The following is a 20,909-nucleotide window of genomic DNA, read 5'->3' on the forward strand; positions in this document are numbered from 1 at the left end:
TAGTTGAACTTCCTGTATTTGTCCACGTTCAACTTTTAAGTTTTATACCATGCAAGTCTAAGGTATAAATACTCATACATTTGCTATGACTGAACCATAGCAAACATTCACAGATTTATAGCATTTCTTTTTTGAGGACTTTGAGATTTGGTCCAGGGTGTTAAAGAAAGGTGGTCATATAAATAAAATCACTCATACTAAAAACTTGGCGTCTTGTGTAATATAATATGGTACTAACAACTCACATTATTACCAAGATTTTTTCTAGGCCATTTATACTATGCATTTGCTATGACTGGAATTGTTAAACACCCTAGGTCTTCCTTTCAGAGGTTGAGCGCCGAGGAAGAGCATAAATGGTACCTGGGGCCTCACCCCATTTTCACCCAAATCCTGCCACAGCCATTGTCTTTTAGTTACACGAACTCAACCTGAACATTAAAACCAAAAATCTACACCCCAATAGGAGTGATTCAGTATTTTGCTTGGTCCCAACTTACATCCCTCCACAGCATGTATTGTGAATGGCTCAGCAATCAAGATGTTGGAAATACCTTTTTGCATCATGGGAAGCAAAAATCTTTTGAAACTGACATTTCCATCAGTCATAAAATTGGGCAGTAATGGTACTCTTGAAATGTACCATTCCACATATTACCATCAGGCTGAAAAACCCTTGCAGAGTATTGGGAGTAGCTATAATCGACATTAAATGTGATATATTTATATCCCCAGCTTTGAACACACCACCAATAGTTGAACACATGCTAGAAATGAGGTTCTTGTCTTAAGTTAACTTACCTTACATTCAATGATTCACAAAGTTAGCAACACTGACCTTACATTTCATCATCCCAATAGACATGTTAATATGGGGAGGGTACTTCATGGCATCTACACAATGGGTTTGGTATCATAACACATGGGAACTATTTTCTATGGTTGGTCCCATGTGTATGTTTATACATTCATCTAATTTCACATAGGTTATGGCTTAGCTTATTGGCAAGCCATATTTGAGTATGTAGGGACCCAATAAAAACATACAAAGTACAGTACACTCCTGGATGTCAATCACAAAAATTTAGACATTTTTAAAAAGTTTATTTTCAATTTTTCGAAGACTACAAATTTAAAACACAGTGGGATACTATACATGTTCAAAACAAAATCTACATTGAACTAACACTTAACATGATTCAAATTACACACAAAATGTTTGTTTCCTTTATAAGTTGAAGTGGCGACTTCTTTCACATTCTGTTCATGCATAATTTCTCAATCATACATCATGGTCAGCTGAACAAAGATCTTTTAGAGTGGGCAGTGTCACCATGCATGATACAGACAAAATTCTTGAACACTCCCCCCTCCCCCCACTTCATAACAGTTACAAAGAAAGTCTGCAAATGGACGCAACGTTGTTTCATATATCATTGGCTGTGGAGAAGGGCAGTTGTACTGCCTACAAGAGTCTAAAAGCCACCTGTCTTGACATGTCCAAAATCTATAAAGTCATCAAATTCCAAGAAATCACAAACTCTGTAGAATATTCATCTTTACAAAGCCATTTATGCCATAGAGAAAATATGGTATTCAGTTTTGAGTAGGTAATACGACAGTGACAAATAGAGTAGCATAATATTTTCAATAAACAGGTAAAATTCACTTTCGTGAAAAGACCTCTGGGATTATTCCTCGTCACTTTCATCCTCGCTCTCTTCACCTTCACTCTCTTCTTCTTCCTCCTCCTCTGAACTAGATGTTTCCACCTTCTTTGGAGGTGGTTTCTTTACAACAGTGCTTTCCCCCTTGAGTTTCTTTGCCTTGTATTCTTCAAGTTCCTAAAGAATAAGGTGTACAAGTTATAGATAACCCAGTCCACACAAAAAAGTAAACTCACTGATGTTCTTTATCTATATGAAGAGATACAATAACCATGTGAACAAGGCATGACCACCACTTGTGACAAGCATTGATCCAAAGTAATGTTTTGGAGCATTGTCGTCTTTGCAGAAACACAATTCACCCATCTCCTTCCCTTGGTTACTCCTTTTCCTGGAAAATAGTTTGCCATTTCAGCATCACAGTGATCTTTGTCTTTTTGTGGGCAATGCAGTGTTTTTGCTAAGGTTTGGGAACCCCGGTAACAGAAAGGGGGAAAGAGGTAAAACTGGTAGTGCTTCCCATGCAATGTATCATAGTTTAGGTGGGGAACCCCGGTAAAATGATGCGGGAACCCTGGTAGATTTTACCTACTTACCGCCCTTAAATAAAACACTGCAATGTTGTGGAATAAGTGTAGAGGATGAATAATGTACTATATGTTATTGAAAACTAATTTGGTGACAACCTCCTGAACACAACAAAGGTACCCGCCCCAAGTATTATATCTTCACTCACATCACAAAAGATTGGTATTTTGAGATGGAGAATGAATGAAGCATGAAGATAAATATATGCCTTGGGATGACTTTTTGCTATAAAACACTCAAAACTGTTATTTTCATAATCAGGTTACTACAATATGTTTCTGTTTCATGACAATTCATTCCATAGCATACTCTAGGTATAAGACTGCCGGGTAGTTCGTTATTTTCAATACCATGTTGGGACCATGCAGCGATTATGACTCACCAGAAGTCATTACAGACTAAAACAAACCTACCTTTTGATATTTGGCCTTGCCAATTTCTGCTTGTTTTTGATATCTGGCCTTATCTGCTTCAGATACATTTTTCCAAGCATCTCCCAATGCCTTAGCAATTTCACCAACTGACCAGTCGGAGTGCACCTTCTTGATTTTGGACCTCTCATCATTGCAGAACAAGAAGAAAGGAGACCTACCAACAAAAAAACCAACACATTCAATCATACTATGTAGAATATTACTCTCTTTCCTTTAGTATGATGTGACACAAATGAAATCTTATCACTAGATTCAGACACTCGCCAAAGAATTTGAAATTACAAATTTCATTTTATAATAGGACTATCTACAAAGTAAGGCGGGACAATACAACAATTTTGCACATCAGTTTTTAGTTACAAATATTGCTAAACTAATTTGGAATTTAGTGAAGTAAAAAATAGCTGTACATAAACATTCAGGAATGAACCATATAAAACACATAGTGTTAGAGTTCATTTCATTCTCTTTCCTTTCAAATTTATTAAAAATCTTTCAAATGGTGGTTATCATGAAGGATCATAACCAGTAAAAAAAATGACCAAAGTTTGCCAATGAACCTGCATCTCTACCTTAATGGCCCGCCTCCCGTATATAAATGGCGAAGGCCCTTTGTGGCCATTTTGCTAAACAACAGGGAAGTGGTAACAACCTAGCGATAGCTCCTGCTAAACTGCAGTTTTGCACGTGTTCCGATCATTGACATCTACCGTACTGTGACCAAGTCATTATGAATATATGACGTATGTAATTACTGCATTCGTTTTCAATAAGAATGGAAATCTGAGGTACATTTCTTAAAATTACTTTCGGTCAGACGTCAGAACAGCTACGCTGACTTTGCCGTTCATAATGTTACGCAGCTGTCAATCAACATGTAGTACACACAAACAAACTAATCCTAATGATGCTTACATTTATCTCCAAAATAATCATGATAGCTGAAAATCATGATAGTGTGCCATATACATGTACACGATTACAAAAAGTAAATTTGTCATTGACGTCAATTCTAGCCATCTTATTTGCTTGAAACTAAGTGATGAGCACATCGAGTACAGATATTCTCCGTGTCTTGCACAACAAACAATCCCAATCAGAAAGGGCGAAAACGCCTTGACCGCCTCTCTCTGATCTTCGGTGATGATAATTGACATCTTACTCATCCTGACTGCAAGTTCAAACTGACAGTTCTAAACTTTGATTGTACAGTTAATAACATGTTACAACGTTGTACCATCATTTCACATCCATTTCTATACACAACCACCCTTGGTGTAGGCGATCCATTGCTATGAAGTGTTGATAGATAGAACTTCTGTCAGTGTCAAGTCTGTAGCCTCTGTTCGTACGACCGTGGCGCTGACTATCATAAAATTTCAATGATATTCTCCATGGCCAATACTAGTAATGTAGGAAGTGTGCCATATGTCAAAAGAAGAACAGTTGCCCTATGATTATCCATTTTTGATCATTGTCCTAATTTACAACACATTATTTGTAAAATACAAACTACCTTGAAGTATATAAACTATGTGTTTATATTGTCTTGATTTTGTATCATACAGTAATTGTTAGTATCACATTTCTTTTGAAAATGGTTTCAATTCTGAACAAGAGATTCGCATTGTTTGAATATGTAACAATAAAATGTTCACAGTGTAGCAAAAACTTCAACTAAGTAAAGGAGCCTGAAGTTCGGTATGGTATTGGGTATTTTTACTCGTGATTGCCTGCATTGATCTTTATTCAACTGTAAAATTTAACAAATCAGATGATCATGAAATGCTAAATTGTTGTCTGATGTACTTCAATTTATTAGGGCCATCCTATTTTTTTTCTGTTTTTCATTATCCGGCCGACCCAAAGTTTCAACCCTCCAACATCAACAACAAAAATCACATAAAAAGAAAACATCAAGGAGGACATTACAAACTGTCATATCATATAGCATCGTGATAAAGATTATGTAAATTGACTCCTCAATCGGAATCTGAAATAATGGTGTGCAATAGCTTTAGGTATATAGACTCTGTACTCTGAGGAGGCACTAGTTGAAGACATGTCGGATTGGAGCACGAGCTCTGAGCCACAGTAAATATGGAGGCACCTTTCGTGAGGTTTACATATTTCTGATTTTGTTTCAGGTAGAACGTATACAATTTGCATATTTGAATAGTATCTATGCCTCACTATCACACATTTTGTATGTGAATTTTATTACTATACAATATGCTAGCTGCAGTGGAGGGAAGGTAAAAAGGGGTTTCCCAAACATCTATTGCTTGAGTGGCGTGTCGGTCGGAGTTGGTAAAATAAGTCGACTTCTGTAGCACTTTCTCACTACTGTTGTAACAGCTGCTAAACAAGACAATATTATAACATTGCAATGATTCGATAGAACGCCATCTTCTGAACGTAATCTTAGTTAATGAGTTCAGAATATAACCCATTTGCATTACATTTTCATGGTGTTGGTGAGAGCATGGAAGTATAACGCACTTATACTTCCATGGTGAGAGTCAAAACCATTCCATTGAAAGTGTCACTAAAAATAGCCGTCCACAGCGTCCCATGATTCAGGCTACTGACGCTAATCTAGTTGCCTCCACAACCGATAACCTAGCTATGGTCACGAACACTCGATCTTGTGCAGTGGAAAATTGAAAATAATGATACTGATTCACCCTGTCTTTGGTATATTTTGACAGTAAAACTCGAAATTGATATGTATACGATAGGCATTTGATTTACTGATAGCAGATATGGCGATGTTTGTGGGGCGGAGTAGCCACTAATGCGAGAACCTGGGATTGAAAGCTGGGCCTTTAAGAATTCTCAGAATTGACAATCCTTCAAAATGTTGTTTGTATAAACAAGTTTACAGATATATTGCATAATAGTGATGTCAAAGCACACACTACATTCAAAACAAAAACTACTCAACTCTCCCAAAATTAAGTCTTCTCCTATTACATGTACTATGTCCATGCAAGCAATTGCATAGCATGGACAAGACTCGCTGATGATGGTATGCTATACATGTGACGACACCATATGTAACAAGAGACAACCTTGCACATCTTGCCAAATTCTTTTGAATTACTTACAAATTACGTTTTGGTGCATCAGGGTCCTTGCGCTTTCTCTTTCCCTTGGTTTCCCCCTTTGCTGGTACATAATTTGCCATTTCAGCATCATAACGATCTTTGTCTTTGTGGGCCATGTCGTGGAATACCTTCTTTTCTTTGTCTGCCATTTTCTGTTAAATGTAAAGAACAAATATCATAATAATGCATGAATTTGAAAACTAACACATCACAGCAAGTTTTTGCTATAAAGTGTCAGTGTAATGCAAAAATCTCACAGAGGTAGCTTAATGTGACCAATTTCAGATTTCCCCACATATAACTACTGAACACTTTCATTGCCAGAGAAAATGAAACTTGTGCTAAATTAAAGATTAAGTCATTTCAGGAAATTAAAGAGTTGTTGCTGTACCTTCCATCTCTCGGAACACTTCTTGGAAAACTCGGCAAAGTCAACCTTGCCTGCTGGATGTTGTTTCTTGTGTTCATCGCCACACTGTTGTACGAAGAATGCATAAGAGGACATTCTGCCTTTCGGCTTCCTGGAATCTTTCTTTCCCATGATTTTTAAATCTTATACAACTATTGAGTAAATACACCTAATGACAAAAAGAAGATGCATCACAGTTAGGTCACCAAAAACATATATCACTGAGGATATTTACTCTAGAGGAAAAATAATCATGCAATACAAGATTCACCATCACATATCGCATATAAGTTCATAAGTAACAGCAAAATGTTTAATTTTTCAAACTCATCCTCAGAAAAAAAACCCCAAAAAATCACACACAACACATCCCCCTCACCTTAGCTAAGTCATACAAAGAACGCCCCATATTCCAAAGTCAAACCTCAGTTCTCCCCCCCCCCCCCCACACACACAACAATTTGCCTGTTAAAATTCATCTTACCACAAGGCATTGGCTAAGGTGTGCAGTGAGCCCTTGAAGTGAATCTAAATGTGCCACTGACATACAGCAACATCTTGTGACCCAGGTATCTCCTATTCCTATGGGGTGACTCACAAGAAATTCCAGTTTCTAGCATTTTTTTTTTGTCTTTCACTGGACAAGAACTGACACCTTGTTGGGGCACCTAACACATCAGCCAACATGCAGGACAAACTTTTTATCACCAACTAATCCAAATACCACTTTTTCTTATATATTGATATACATCTTTATTGACATTTTCTACCACACATTGCATAAATTTCTCTCAAAAAAAGTTTTATTTTCTCAGATATCATCGATCAGCTGCATCTCCGCTCAAACTGTGGAGTAAATTAAGACATGTACGCCTCAGTCATGTACTTTTTTTAGAACGCGATTCAACTAAACACAATCAATTTGAAATTCCAATATCCATAATGTGTAAAAATCATCTTGTTCTGCAGCAGATGGTGAAAACAACATCAAATCTTAGCATCTATGCACAAGAAACATTCAATTTGAGTCAGGCATGCACATTTCAAGAAAATGCTTGTTCGAATGTTCAGGTCAGGTCACATGAACAACTTGCTGAATAAAAAGTTTTCTGAACTTAGAACCTAGATTGTGAATCTTAGTTTTGCTGTCAATATCTCATGCCTTCCAGTAAGATACCAACAGATAGTTACAGCAGTTGACATTGTGCTGAAAAACACAATAAAAGTTGAAACTAAGTTGTACAGGTCAGGTCTCCAAAGGAAAGATGACAGCCATTGTTAACTTGCATAACAAAAGAGCATCATTGTGTCAGTAAATTTCTGTTGCTTTGGAACTTTCCTCTACTGTACTATAGAAAACATTTTTGCAGAAAATGGCTAAATGCAATCAAGAAGTAACCCTTGCTAACTCACAAAGGCACCAAAGTAACCTGACAACTGCAAACAATACAAAGTCTGAATCTGAAAAAAAAATCTTATTTTTTCCATCATGAAGTTGAACAAATTTGCCGTTTGGATTTCAACCTCACATATATGAAAGGTTATTATTTATGTGTCACTCGGAGTATTGAACTTTACATAGAGAAAAAATTTTGAAAGCCAGTTTGATATGAAAAATATTGAAGTTTCATTTGCAACACCATACTATCATTTAACCAATCTGAAAAATAAAATCATGACCACCACAACTATAATTCACATCAAATTCAAGGTTATCATGGAAGCCCTGTTGAATATCTTGTTTATCCTAACATGTGATAGAACATGGAAGAGGCAGCTCTTGGGAAATTGTCAATGCAAAAAGGAAATTGAATACCAGTCCACCCCCTAGAAATACCACAAAATACCTGCCAAAATCACCATGACTTTCAACGCTGTTGAACATTATGTCAGGAACCATTCATATTGAAATACCAAGTTCCATGAATATAACAGTTAACAAACTATATAATTTGAGGGAAACTTCTTTTTCAATTGTGAAATATTCAAAAAAAAAGCCATATGCTAATTACTCTATTTATAAAATTGCCCAAGACACACCAATAATGTTCTTTAAAAAACTTCAAAGCCTTGACATGAACGCTAGGAATATCCATTTTGATACCTGTACAATAGTGACCCACTGTATACAAAGGCATGGCATGGCAAGAGCCGAATTTTGGGAAACACCCATTTTGACCCCTTCAGGTAACCCTGCAAAGCTCATTAACATTGAAAAATCGAGAAAAATGCCACAATTTTGCTGTATTTTGGCCGAAAAAGATCAGATTGTAAACTTTTTTGCACTTGGAAATCACACAATATATACAATACGAAAGGGGAACTGAATACAATGTCGTGGGTAAACGCTTGTTTCTATTAGAGCCGATTTTCACTAGGCAAGCAACCAGGGACGACATAAATTTTCTGCAAACGACAACCCGATAAACAAAGAAAACGCCATCATGGAATTGAAAATTGCAGATGTAGGAAGATATGGGCACAAAATTACAAAAAATCGTACCATGGGTAAGAATTGGAAAGCAAGTATTAACTCTATAGTGGTTTACTATGGTGGTTTCGAACGCATAGACAGATCCCATACAAAATACAGACAGTGCGGCTATGGCGTCATGGAAAAACATGGCTGGTTTTCGGAGGTCAAACAAAGCCAAAAAAAAACGTCTGTAAACTGACGATCTTTGTCCTTGTCAATGAAACACCCATTTAAATTCATCTATGTGCGGGATAATGTGGGTTAGAATGAGTATTAATCGAATTACACGAAACCATGTAACAGTTGTGACAGGTTGGTAGAGTTCCATAGGATTCTATAGGAGACTAGAGCAGAATTTTACAAGGGAGAAAATATGGGCGAAGTTTTACGTGGCTTTCTCCATAGGCAGGACTAGACAAAGAGATTGCCCAACAAAATCGGTAAAAACTCATTAACGAAATCGTGAAAACACAGAAAAACTTACCTAGAACTAAAAAAGGTCTGATAGATTTTGACTGTATAAAAAAAAATCGGGATAAATACACCATATCAAAATTACGATAGAATTTCTAAGACTTGGTGTGCATTTGCCGTTGTAATCCATTGACCTAATAGGCCGCCATTGCTGTATGTGCAGCACAGTGGAGATACATTTCTACATTAATACGTGATACTTTTTCGCACAAAAACAATGTCGCACACAAACCATCCACGAGAAAAACTCTTTGGAGGTGCTAAATAAGTATTCGGTGGTTAACTCATAGTTTTTTTTCAGTTTTCTCGGGGTAAAAAGTAAGAAAAATAATATTAGTGCTTACCTTGACAGAACGCAATAGAGTTGTTTGCAGGGATGCATAGACGAGACCCACGCTACTTATGCAAATAAAGCCGTCACTCAAGGCAGCAAATACTGGTCGCTGGTTGGCTAATTTGAACTTCCCGTAAAGTTTTTATCCAATTATAATAGAGAATGATTACGCATCATTGCCAACGCGCTCAATAACCATGCAGAAAGGCAATGGTAAATATGCACGTGATAGAATTAGCGGGAACAGCGATAGGCTGCTGCTAGGATAGTTAGTTACTTTCTTGTTGTTTAAATTATACGTCACTGGTATTAAGAACTCGGCCCACCTGCTGAAGCTCTCTTTTTATTCCCAGAGTCATCAATGGTGAATACTACATAATACTTCGAGAGCAAATGAATATTCACTTGTCGAAGTATAAGTCTAATTTCTGTCACTTTGCTGTCTACCAAAACTAGTAAGCTTAAGTTACTAGTTTGTTACTTGACTCACACAGAGTAGTCTAATTCCATGACGGACAGTATACACACTTTAAAAAAGAGTAAAGGTGTGTGTACTGTCCGTCATGGAACTAGACTACTCTGTGAGTCAAGTAACAAACTAGTAACTTACTAGTTTTGGAGGGACTATGAATCACCGTGTTACAAAACAAATATGAAAAAATAATCATGTACAAACAAACAAACAAACAAACAAAATATGCGTGGGTATTATGAAAATACCAACACATGCATGAGTAACTGCAGCCTATATTATAAAGTTACTCGCGTAATAATTAATATATGCCTTATACTCCCCGGGCCCTGTATACTATATTACTAACTAATATTGTATGACAGATTATAAAAAACATAGTAATACATAATGATATGGATTTGAAATGGTATTGTAAAGTGTATATCTACAGGGAAAAATCTTGTGTAGGCCTCTCATATTGTGAAATGTTATTTTAAATCGATTGTCACAGTGGGCATTACAGTTAAAGGCCTGTAAGACTTGCTATTTTTGTTGTGTATATATCGGAAACCACCACCACCACCACCACCACCACCACCACCACCACCACCACCACCACCACCACCACCGTATAAATTCTGCCCGCCATATAATATATCATGCTCATGTTAAAACAAGTCAATAGAGTTATGTGGTTCAAATATTAAAGAAGTGAAAAGAACTGAACAAAAACTCCCAAAAATATCCTTCACATCTAATGATGCAGAATTCGAAATTTGAGATGCACCATACAGTGGCTGCCTACGTAAAGTTGCAGTTACGTAGACCTGCATTTCTAGGAAGTGCAATTTTCTCGCAATGTGTCTAGCACACTAATTTCAAGTAAAGTTGAAGAAAAACTGCATCGAAAATGCCTTTTTACTGTTTGCTTATCGTCTTTCACAAAAAATGCATTCAAAGTAAGCTTCCGTGTAATGTAATGTAATGTAATGTAATGTAATGTAATGTAATGTAATGTAATGTAATGTAATGTAATGTATTGTCATGTCATGTAATGTCATGTATTGTCATGTAATGTAATGTCATGTAATGTAATGTAATGTAATGTAATGTAATGTAATGTAATGTAATGTAATGCAACGTAATGTAATGCAATGTAATGTAATGTAATGTAATGTTATGTTATCTATGTTTCTAAACTTTCACAGGTATTACTTGCGTACAACTATTCTATGATGACGCAATGCACAAGAAATCAAATATGCGTATAGTATATGCCCACATGTCGCATAATAAGCTTATATGCCACATGTTACAGTTATCACAGTGGTTTGACAGACATATAGGTAATTTATATTACAAATGTTATTTTCAAACTTCAAGTTGCATCACCGAATCAATTCCATCATCGATTTGCACATTTTCAGAAACCTACATACTGAAAAAAACCATCAAAGATGGGCGTACTTTATGATTGGTGATCATGAGTAAGTTTAGGTTTACACTTGAGTAAGACTTTCAACTACAAATAAAAAACAAATGTTTATTTCCATTCCGGAGCGAAACTACCCCTTCGAGTCATAGCGTATAGCTAAAGTTCACACATCAAACTTGAAGACTAGCTTCACAATCCAAAATAAAGTTATTAATTTCAGGAAAATGTGATGAAGTCTCCCCCCCCCCTTTAATACTGGTAGTCTCCCAAGGGTGAAGTGTTCACCGGACTGTTCGCATTCACGTCGTAAATAGATCGCACTTTCACACAAAAGAACAGTATTGTGACTGTTTAAATATTCAAGGCCTAACAAAGAAATTATGTGGTTCAATATTAGAAAAGGTGGTGGTAGTTAGATTATATATATATATATATATATATATATATATATATATATATATATATATATATATATATATATATATATATATAACTCGGTGAGTACCAATCTGCTAAGACAGTACTCTATACCGCAGTGGCAGAGCGCAATAGTTTTGGTAGTACTGGAACTCTTTCTTGGTTGTAACTCGGAGTTTCACGCGGTATAGAGCACTGTCTTAGCAGATTGATACTCACCGAGTTATATATATATATATATATATATATATATATATATATATATATATATATATATATATATATATATATATATATATATATATATATATATATTCTTTTCATATGTGAGTGTCTCGTTCAGGTATTGGGGTTTCCGTTGTTTTCCATATGGTCTCTGCGTTGGTTTCTTCTCATCAGATCATTGTACAACCATTAAAGATTGGAAGAACGGTTTTATATTGTCTTTATAAAGTTGATGTCAGTTTCCGCATCCACTATTTCTTGCGAGACTTCACAATTTTCGCGATTTTTATTTCTCGAATACGTAAAAAAAGTTGAGGGTCGGCGTGAAAATAATTGGTGGGGTCGGGTAACCGGAACCAAACAATTTTTTCCTAGGCCTAACAGACTGAGTGATAAAAGCCCATAGACTTCTAGTCCTACATCATGTCAACTTTGGCAGCAAACTGAAATGTTGAATTTATTATTTAATTAAATAGCTGAAAATGATTGATTGATTGATTGATTGCTCGATTGATTGATTGATTGATTGATTGATTGATTGATTGATTGATCGATCGATCGATCGATCGATTGATTGATTGATTGATTGATTGATTTGTTCGTTCGTTCGTTCGTTCGTTCGTTCGTTCGTTCGTTCGTTCGTTCGTTCGTTCGTTCGTTCGTTCGTTCATTCATTCGTTCATTCATTCATTCATTCATTCATTCATTCATTCATTCATTCATTCACATTCAAGTCAATTCATCCAGTCATTTACAGGTAACGAATGTATGGCTCGGAAGTGAGATCCACATGTACAACTGAAGACATAACCCATGTAATAAATATTCTTTGACGGTAGATACTCAGAACGAGATATATTCCACGATATTTTTTATACCTTTCCAAAATTTGTTAATCTCATGCAAACTTCTAGTACGTTACCTTTGCTTTATGTACTTTCATTGCTATGAAAAAACGCTTACATTCCTTTTCCACAACTTCTGGACAATACTATTGCGTCCTCACGATTTTCATTTTGTCTGGATTGCAAAGCATTTAGGTAGCCTATTGTTTAAGCAATAAACCATTATTATTATTATTATTATTATTATTATTATTATTATTATTATTATTATTATTATTATTATTATTATTATTATTATTATTATTATTATTATCATTATTATCATTATTATTATTATTATTATTATTATTATTATTATTATTATTATTATTATTATTACTCGTGGTTCGACAATTCTCGCGAGCCAGGGTGAAAAAAAAAAGAAAAAAAAAGAAATTACATTGCCAAAAGGGCGTTGAACGAAGGGAGTCTCCAGGTCAGTTGTATTTGATTGGAATTAGTTCACTTAGTTATATATTACGGGATACTGTTTCTAAATTCTATTTGCGTTCATTCCGTTGCTGCCATGCTGTTCACTTTTTGAGACTGGACAAGCCTGGTTGGACAATACTTTGCACCTTCTCTAGTAGTATGCTAAAAAAAATTATGAAATAAATAAAGCAAAATAAAGTATTAATCAGCCCAGTCTTGATATTAGCTTTCGACAACCAATCAGAGATGAGCTTTACGGAGCACGTGGTAACGCATAAGGGTCAGAGGGCTAGGGATTGTCTCTTTGTCAACAGTTCATCGCAAAACTGGCAGCACAACACGTATGGCTAGTTAGGGATCTTGTCGAGAAGAAATTTTGTGCGCACTCTCTACATTAAGTCCTGTCATCTCAGGACGTGGGTTCGATATTGTGGATGCACGTTCGTGTCAATAATTCTTGGTTTGTTTCTCGAAGGAGCCGTCGATCTTTCAGTACGGGTGTCGAAACTCGTCGAACGGAGGAGCGTGTGCCGCGGCGTTTGTTGTGCTAGTGGGCATGTGCCATTCTTTCTAAAAAAAAATTGAAGAGTTCAAGAGTCACGAACAGCGGCACCAGGAAGATCTTTTTAACCCCAGTTCGATCGGAAATATAACCTACTGATCTGTGATTGTCGTATTCTTTAGTGTTGATGGTGTTCATAGAGAAATATTATTCGGTGGTGTCCCTATCAAAAAGGCCTGCGTAGGAACGTGTGTAAACGTCAACAGTTGTACTACTCAGCAGCATTCGAAGTGAAAACTGTCCCATCATTTCTGTTTCCTCTAGTCTAGTGGTTAATCTTGTATGGCAGTTAGCTCAGAACGGTAAGTTGTAAATGATTTGTTGGACGTGAAACACGAAAATGTGCCCAAGATATCATAATAATCGCCGATGTTCCGAAATGTAGGCCGGATGCGTGCGTACGGTACAGTGAAATCTAGACGTTGGCGTGCCAATGTCACTCACAGCGTCTACCACTATTGTTTATTTTCAATGCCCTCGTTAGTATCAGCTGACCATTTACAAACATCTACGATTTCCGTTTGGCGTCGTGCTACCGATTCTCATGGCGACTTGCATTTGTAAATCTGGACTTATTTACATGGACTTGAGATTGGATCAGAGTGCTAAGTAGTGGGGAGGGGGGGATAATATACATGTACCATGGAAGTATAGTTATACTTCCATGCATGTACATACATGTGTTTATACGTGTGACCATGGAGGCATAAACTACAAGTTCACCATGGAATTATGACCCACCACTATGGGGATTTTTTGGTGTGACTGAAACGATTGTATTATAATTGACAGCCATGGCAGCATTATTACGATATTTATTTGATATGGCATGCATTCCAGAAAAGTGTTCCGAAATGGGTAAAACTCCTCAAGCAAGATTTGGTTTTGAAGTATGATTATGCCACTGTCACTAGTCCCATCTACACGTAGGTCGTCCTACCTGAGGCAGTCCCAAGTCCTACCTGAGGTAGAATAGATTTGTGTCTACACGTAGGAAGGTTACAGCGTAGATGTCACGCGTTCCGTCCTGACAGTACATAGGACGAAGTCAGGAGGGTTTCAGGAAACCTCTCAAAGGTATCCTAAGTCAGGACGGTTTAGGGACGGTTTCAGAATTACTACATGTAGTGTCAATTGTGCCATTATAGGTCCATGCCTGAGGAAATGTATTCTGGTTTTAAAACTTTAAAAAAACATGTCTGCAAACACCTTAAAATGACAGTTTTTCAGTCATGAAAGTTTATCAAATTATAATATAATATTTTATTTCCACTAGCTTAAAAATTATACAACTGAGACTATGACCAACTAAATATATTTGAGCAGACATGGAAATGAGGACAAAAATAGTTGACAGAACAACTTATCAAGTTTGACCTCACTCAATGAAGAAAAATAGAAAGTATACAGCAACAGCAAGAAAAACTAACAAATAGTAATGATAATAATGGCCATGATACATCTAGCTTATAATTAAACAATAATGTACGCCCTCCCAGCCCATAATGGACGAGGCGACAGTCGAGCCCATTATGGAGTACAAAGTTTGCTTGAGTCCATTATGGACTGGGAGGGCGTACATTATTGTTATTATTTTATAGTTTTGCCAATTCCAGTGAATTTGTAGACCGAGAAACGCAAAACAACGTATAATATACACAGCGCTGAACATCGCCTGCCATGTTCGGCCCAGAAGCTGAATACTAATCATAGCGACACACGTACGTACACGTACATACACATATACACTTCAATGAACTGCTGTGAACACAAATTTGTTTCATTTTAATTTCAATCTTTTAAAAAAAATTCTTATGGTGTTTACCCCATAATTTCCCTGTTCTTAAATACCCACACCTTTATTGCCTTACGGACATAAGCGTGTATTGTTATGCTCGTTCCGGGGCCGCGATGCCCAATAATGGAGTACATTATCAGTAATAATGTACAGCGATGACGTCACAAAATTCACTGGAATTGGTAATGCTATAATATAATAAGTTATAATGTGTGATGATACAAAAAGCATGGCATCTATTATTGCTTAGGAGGTAGTTCTTGAAGTATGTACTCCAACAGCAGATATCTCTTGTATATGAAAGGATTGAGTTGTAAATTTTGTGCTGAATTATATGAATTGTGTTTTTATCAGTATTAACTTATTAGATCTGTTTTGGTTACAGAGGGATACCTGTAAAAATGAATGGGTTTAGCACAGAGGAAGACAGTAGAGGAGGCCATGATCAAATTTGCTGTCTTGTTGATGATGGTGAACGATGTACTAGATCAGCTGGAAATGCAAGTTATAGTAAACGTATTGCCAAAACAGTCCAACAGAGAAAATTAAAACTTAACATTGATCACAGTGTAAGTATTTTGTTGGTTATGATGTTTGTATTTGTAAGGGCACCTGTACTTAATTTTTTTGTTTCTCTTTGTAACACCTTGAAAATGATTGGTTGGTTCACAAGAAAAAAAAAGTAAAAGTAAATGTATGTGTACATGTAATGATGTTGGTGATGTTTTCATTTCAAAATTGTACTTTACATAAATTATAACACTCTGAATGACTTACAAATGACAATTACAGACAGAAGGAAACTTTAGTCACTTATGGGGTGATGTTGTGATTTTTAGCACAACTAAACTGATAAGGTTGTTCAGTAAAGATATAGGCATGGCAAAATATCTGTCCTTTAGTCTGTCTGTCTCTGTGTATGTATGTATGTATGTATGTATGTATGTGTGTGTGTGTGTATGTGTGCAGTATGATATTGATCTGGGTCAAAAAATGTCATTATTAGTTAAAAAACCTAAACTCAAAAACCAGTGGCCATTTGTCAACAAATTTCTAGCTACTTTCTGTAAAATAATCTTATTTGTCAAGCCAGTGAAATACAGAAAGTTCTTGTGAACCACCAGCATTTTGTGTCCCCATATTCCCTACATTGTCGTGACTTGAGAACATTCCTTTTCATTGTTTCATTGTTAGGATTAACAATTTCTGTATGTTACATGTACATGTTTAAGAGGACATGATTGCTGCCTAATTTTCTACATTTTAACTCCACAGAAACTGTAACTCACATTCTTACATCATTTACATATCATTCTCTTGAACAGGTGCGCCATATTTACATCTGTGATTTCCACAAAGGTGTGATACAGAGTGTGAGAAGTCGAAAAAAGAGAAAAGAAGTAAGTGAGGATGATAATGGAGCTGCTTCTCCTGATCATGATTATGAGATGCCAGAGGTAAGTTCAGTGTGGTCAAGACGTGCTGTCATTCTTTTTATCAAACAAGCAAAAAATAAAACCATCAGTCACTGTCTCCCCCCCCCCCCCCCCCTGAAAGATCTGTAGTTGTTTTCACTTGTATAACAATAAGCAAGTTTGAGCTTGTACTTTCTTTTGGCCTTCAATTGGCCCTAGTAACCAAGACCACACCCTTAGCAACAACCAAATGGCAGTATATTTTGCTAAAATAACAACATCATTTGGTAGGCAAGTGAGTAAATATTCAAAAAATGTATGTAAATATCCCGAGAAACCATGACCACGCACTTATCAACAGCCAAGTGATGATGTTTGTCACAAAAATAACAGATATGTAGATATATGTAGCAACATGACCTCACCATACATGTAGCAACAGCCAAATGATTGCGTATATTGAAAAGATAGCAACAGGGCTGGATAGGCAACTGGATAATCATTCAGCAAATGAACACCTATACCTACCATGGATCAGTATGTGGATAAAGATATTTAAAAACTATACAGCTGTGCTACAATGCCATTGGTGTTATTTTTACCCAATGGCAGCCCTATTCGTAGTGAACAACCATGATTTAAGAATTAACCCAAAAACATTAATACATAGAGACTACATTAAAAATGTCTACCCCTAAACTGCCAGGTTTGAACTTTCTTTTTTAGACATTGACCTTTGACCTAGACCTGGAACTTCAGGTTCAGTTTCTGAAATTCAGCAATTACCTGCATTATCACAGACACTTTGTAGTATTTATTTGCTGCTACCAATTTCTTTGAAATCATGTCTCTGTGCCATCACATTTGAGTTGGGGGGGGGGGGGACTATGTCTTGTATGGAGAATTGTTTTGACTACAGCAAGGGTTCTGAACTTCATCTGAAAACAAGTGATGGCTTCGCATATGAGCATGATCAGCACTATTGGCTTTCAACTCCTCTTGCTCAGTAGTTACAATGTGTTGTAATTGTTCAAAAAGATTTTTATATTTTGCCAAACCTTTTAATGTTCTCCCCAGTGTTGAGTGCAAGGATGGTAGATAATATCAGAAATAATTGATAAAGCATCAGTTGCATGGTAATTATAATAATGCATAATGATCAGCATATTATAATCTATGCATGTCTTCAACATTGAAATCTATTCAGTAACTCTGACATATTTACATTTAATACATACACACTTGGACATTGTGATCAGCCATTTCTCTTCATGTGAAAGTATTATTATAATATTGTCATTCAAAAGATAACTAAAGCTGAAAGATGATAGAACACGTATGAAGCATGGTAGAAAGCTTGGGTGGTAAGGATGGTGTTAGCACCGTGTGCTCTCTCTCTATAGTGGGGAGAACACAGCATGGTAGAAACCTACCAAGCGTGGCTGCCTTGGAGGTAAGGATGGCGTTAGCACCATGATGCTCTCTCTCTCTATGTTGTGGGGAAAACACTGCTGTTAAACTGATCTGAGCATGAATGTCATCTTTGTGTTCATTTTAGGTTGACTTGTTCCAGTTGCAAATGAACACATTGAGAAGGTATAAAAGACATTATAAACTACAGACTAGACCTGGACTCAATAAAGCACTTCTTGCAGAGGTAAGTCCAGGAACAATAGGTTTATCTGTTGTTGCTATTATGTTGGCAAATAATTTATTTACCAGCCTGCATTTTCTCGCAAAAAATGTCTGAACAAAATTCATGCTGGTTTTCTTTTTTTTGGCTCATCTCAACATGCATGACTATGTCAAGTTATCATTAAAATGTGGATGTGAAAAATAAGTAGAGCTATGATAATTGTTGACAAAGTTGGTCCAGAACAAAATAATAATCCTATCTTATCCTAATAGCTACAATCCACAATGCTAATACAATCACCTGGATTGAATTATGGGCCTTTTAAGTATATCAGACAGAAATGTGTGATGTATCAAATTAGACTTCAAAATGAGAAAATCCATGAAAATATACATTTTTGGTATTAATCACTTATTTGATAATGTTATACATTTGCACTTGTTTTGAAAGTCAGAATGAAAAGTATATCAAGAAAAAAAACTACACTATGTTTACTATTAATGCATGATGGTAATTCTCAAATACCGGTACTACAAGTTTATATTTATTTAGACTCAGATGTTTTTCATTTCTACAGTTGAAGTAAGCTTTTCTGTGAAATTAAAATGCTCAAGATTTCTTGTATATAAGTGTTGCACAGAAAAATGGGGAGGGGTTTGAGGAATTGCTGCAAACAATGATAGTGTTCTCACAAAACTAGTCAATATCATAAAAGAATAAAACTTGTATCTGATGTTGAACTGTTTTCTTTCTTTCAGACAATTTCCCGTCATTTTAAGACCTTGCCAGTACAGGAGAAGGAAACTCTCACATACTTCATTTACATGGTGAAGAACAATAAAAGTCGATTTGATCAGAAGTTAGACAGTAGCATCAACTAGACTCTGTTTTATTGTACTGAAGTTATTATTTGTATTTAGACAATTTACAGTAACTATTCGTTGACTTTGTCTTCTGATTTTGAAGAATGAGTAGGCAAAGATTTTCACATTTTTGAAAACTGCCATTAGTTGTGACTTTGTCATATTTGTTGAAATCATCTGCTTGGAGGGTACTGTATCATTTTGTGACTACTAGACAGGGAACTTATTCATGAGTAACTTAATTATTGTTATTGGTAAAGGAGTAATGAAGGATATGGGAAAGATGCATGCATCACTGCATGTAATAATGGAGCCACAGTAATGTACATCAAAGATGTATATGAATAAATAGTGTATAAAACATTCATCAAATTTGCAATGTAGCTGTATTATATTACCCATTCTTGTGTGCTCAGAAGATTTACATACCATTAGGGGTACTCTGGTGAAATCAAAGAAATACCATGCCTTTAACTTTACTAGACCTCAAACCCAAAAGGATATGTTAATTCCCATGAATGTACTCAAAGGTGTCCTACACATGTTCATGTTACTTGCAGTGCATAAACCTTCCCAGAATCAGTCAGACACCCTACCTTTGTACAGTCTATACACAGATTTGTATCACTGATATGGTATATTAGTTGTGTCAATTTTGTCCACTAGCAATAAGGGAGGTGGTGATTCGAAATTGTAGGCAATGTGTTTCAGCAAAACCTCCACCACTGACATGCATAAGGTCTATACAAGAGCTGTCACAGGTCCTGGCTAACAGGTCCTGTACAGGCACCTGGGTTCAGGCCTGTTCTATCAGGGCTGTCACAAGCCTGCTGCATATCTATGACAGTCCTGTTGTAGGCCCGTGGATTGCTATGTCAGTAATGGAGGAGACTAAGAAAATGTATTAAATTTGTCTAGAAGTTTTCAAGGGAAAGTTGGTCAAATATCTAAGGAATTCTGAATATTATGTCAATTACTGCAAAGCAGCAAGTAGGTATACATTGTCGTTTGGCTTCACAAATAATATTGACTTGTCTAATCAAAATCACAGTACAGGTGGAATATTTGAGTATCACAGTGTACATAATGTTTTGTTCTTTATTTTCTTTGTTTCCAAGACTCAGAATTCCTAATTTGCTTAGCATACATGTATATCAACAGATAAATATTTTTGGCGTTTGTGTCTCTCCAGCATTTGGTAATGGAAACCTAAATGTCAATATTTAGTAGAGGAGATATAGGACTCATTTGATAATGGAAACCTATCTGTCAATATTTAGTAGAGGAGATATAGGA

At 36.1% G+C, this 20,909-nt stretch overlaps 2 protein-coding genes across 2 annotated transcripts; one reads left to right on the top strand and one right to left on the bottom strand.

The window, feature by feature from the left end:
* Positions 1 to 1,097: 1,097 nt before the first annotated feature.
* Positions 1,098 to 9,552, bottom strand: LOC144438606 (high mobility group protein B2-like). The gene is made up of 5 exons (XM_078127704.1): positions 9,503 to 9,552; positions 6,191 to 6,377; positions 5,800 to 5,951; positions 2,669 to 2,843; positions 1,098 to 1,844 (listed from the first exon to the last, which is right to left on the bottom strand). The coding sequence occupies exons 2-5, from the start codon at positions 6,338 to 6,340 to the stop codon at positions 1,692 to 1,694; spliced, it is 630 nt and encodes a 209-aa protein (XP_077983830.1). The 5' UTR covers positions 6,341 to 6,377; positions 9,503 to 9,552; the 3' UTR covers positions 1,098 to 1,691.
* Positions 9,553 to 13,640: 4,088 nt separating this feature from the next.
* LOC144438802 (histone deacetylase complex subunit SAP30L-like) lies at positions 13,641 to 20,697 on the top strand. The gene is made up of 5 exons (XM_078127978.1): positions 13,641 to 14,203; positions 16,085 to 16,268; positions 17,025 to 17,156; positions 18,673 to 18,771; positions 19,509 to 20,697. Exons 1-5 carry the CDS (start codon positions 14,184 to 14,186, stop codon positions 19,629 to 19,631), a joined length of 558 nt encoding a protein of 185 aa, XP_077984104.1. The 5' UTR covers positions 13,641 to 14,183; the 3' UTR covers positions 19,632 to 20,697.
* The last annotated feature ends 212 nt before the right edge of the window (positions 20,698 to 20,909 follow it).

This window comes from Glandiceps talaboti, chromosome 8 (genome assembly GCF_964340395.1).
Source record: "Glandiceps talaboti chromosome 8, keGlaTala1.1, whole genome shotgun sequence".
Lineage (NCBI taxonomy): Eukaryota > Metazoa > Hemichordata > Enteropneusta > Spengelidae > Glandiceps > Glandiceps talaboti.

Coding starts and splice junctions, on each gene's coding strand:
- LOC144438606 (XM_078127704.1), bottom strand. CDS start 6,340: ATGGGAAAGAAAGATTCCAGGAAGCCGAAAGGCAGAATGTCCTCTTAT. Junction 5,952..6,190: donor AGTGTTCCGAGAGATGGAAG/GTACAGCAACAA, acceptor TACATTTAACAG/AAAATGGCAGACAAAGAAAA. Junction 2,844..5,799: donor GATGCACCAAAACGTAATTT/GTAAGTAATTCA, acceptor TTTTGTTGGTAG/GTCTCCTTTCTTCTTGTTCT.
- LOC144438802 (XM_078127978.1), top strand. CDS start 14,184: ATGGCAGTTAGCTCAGAACG. Junction 17,157..18,672: donor ATGATTATGAGATGCCAGAG/GTAAGTTCAGTG, acceptor TGTTCATTTTAG/GTTGACTTGTTCCAGTTGCA. Junction 18,772..19,508: donor ATAAAGCACTTCTTGCAGAG/GTAAGTCCAGGA, acceptor TCTTTCTTTCAG/ACAATTTCCCGTCATTTTAA.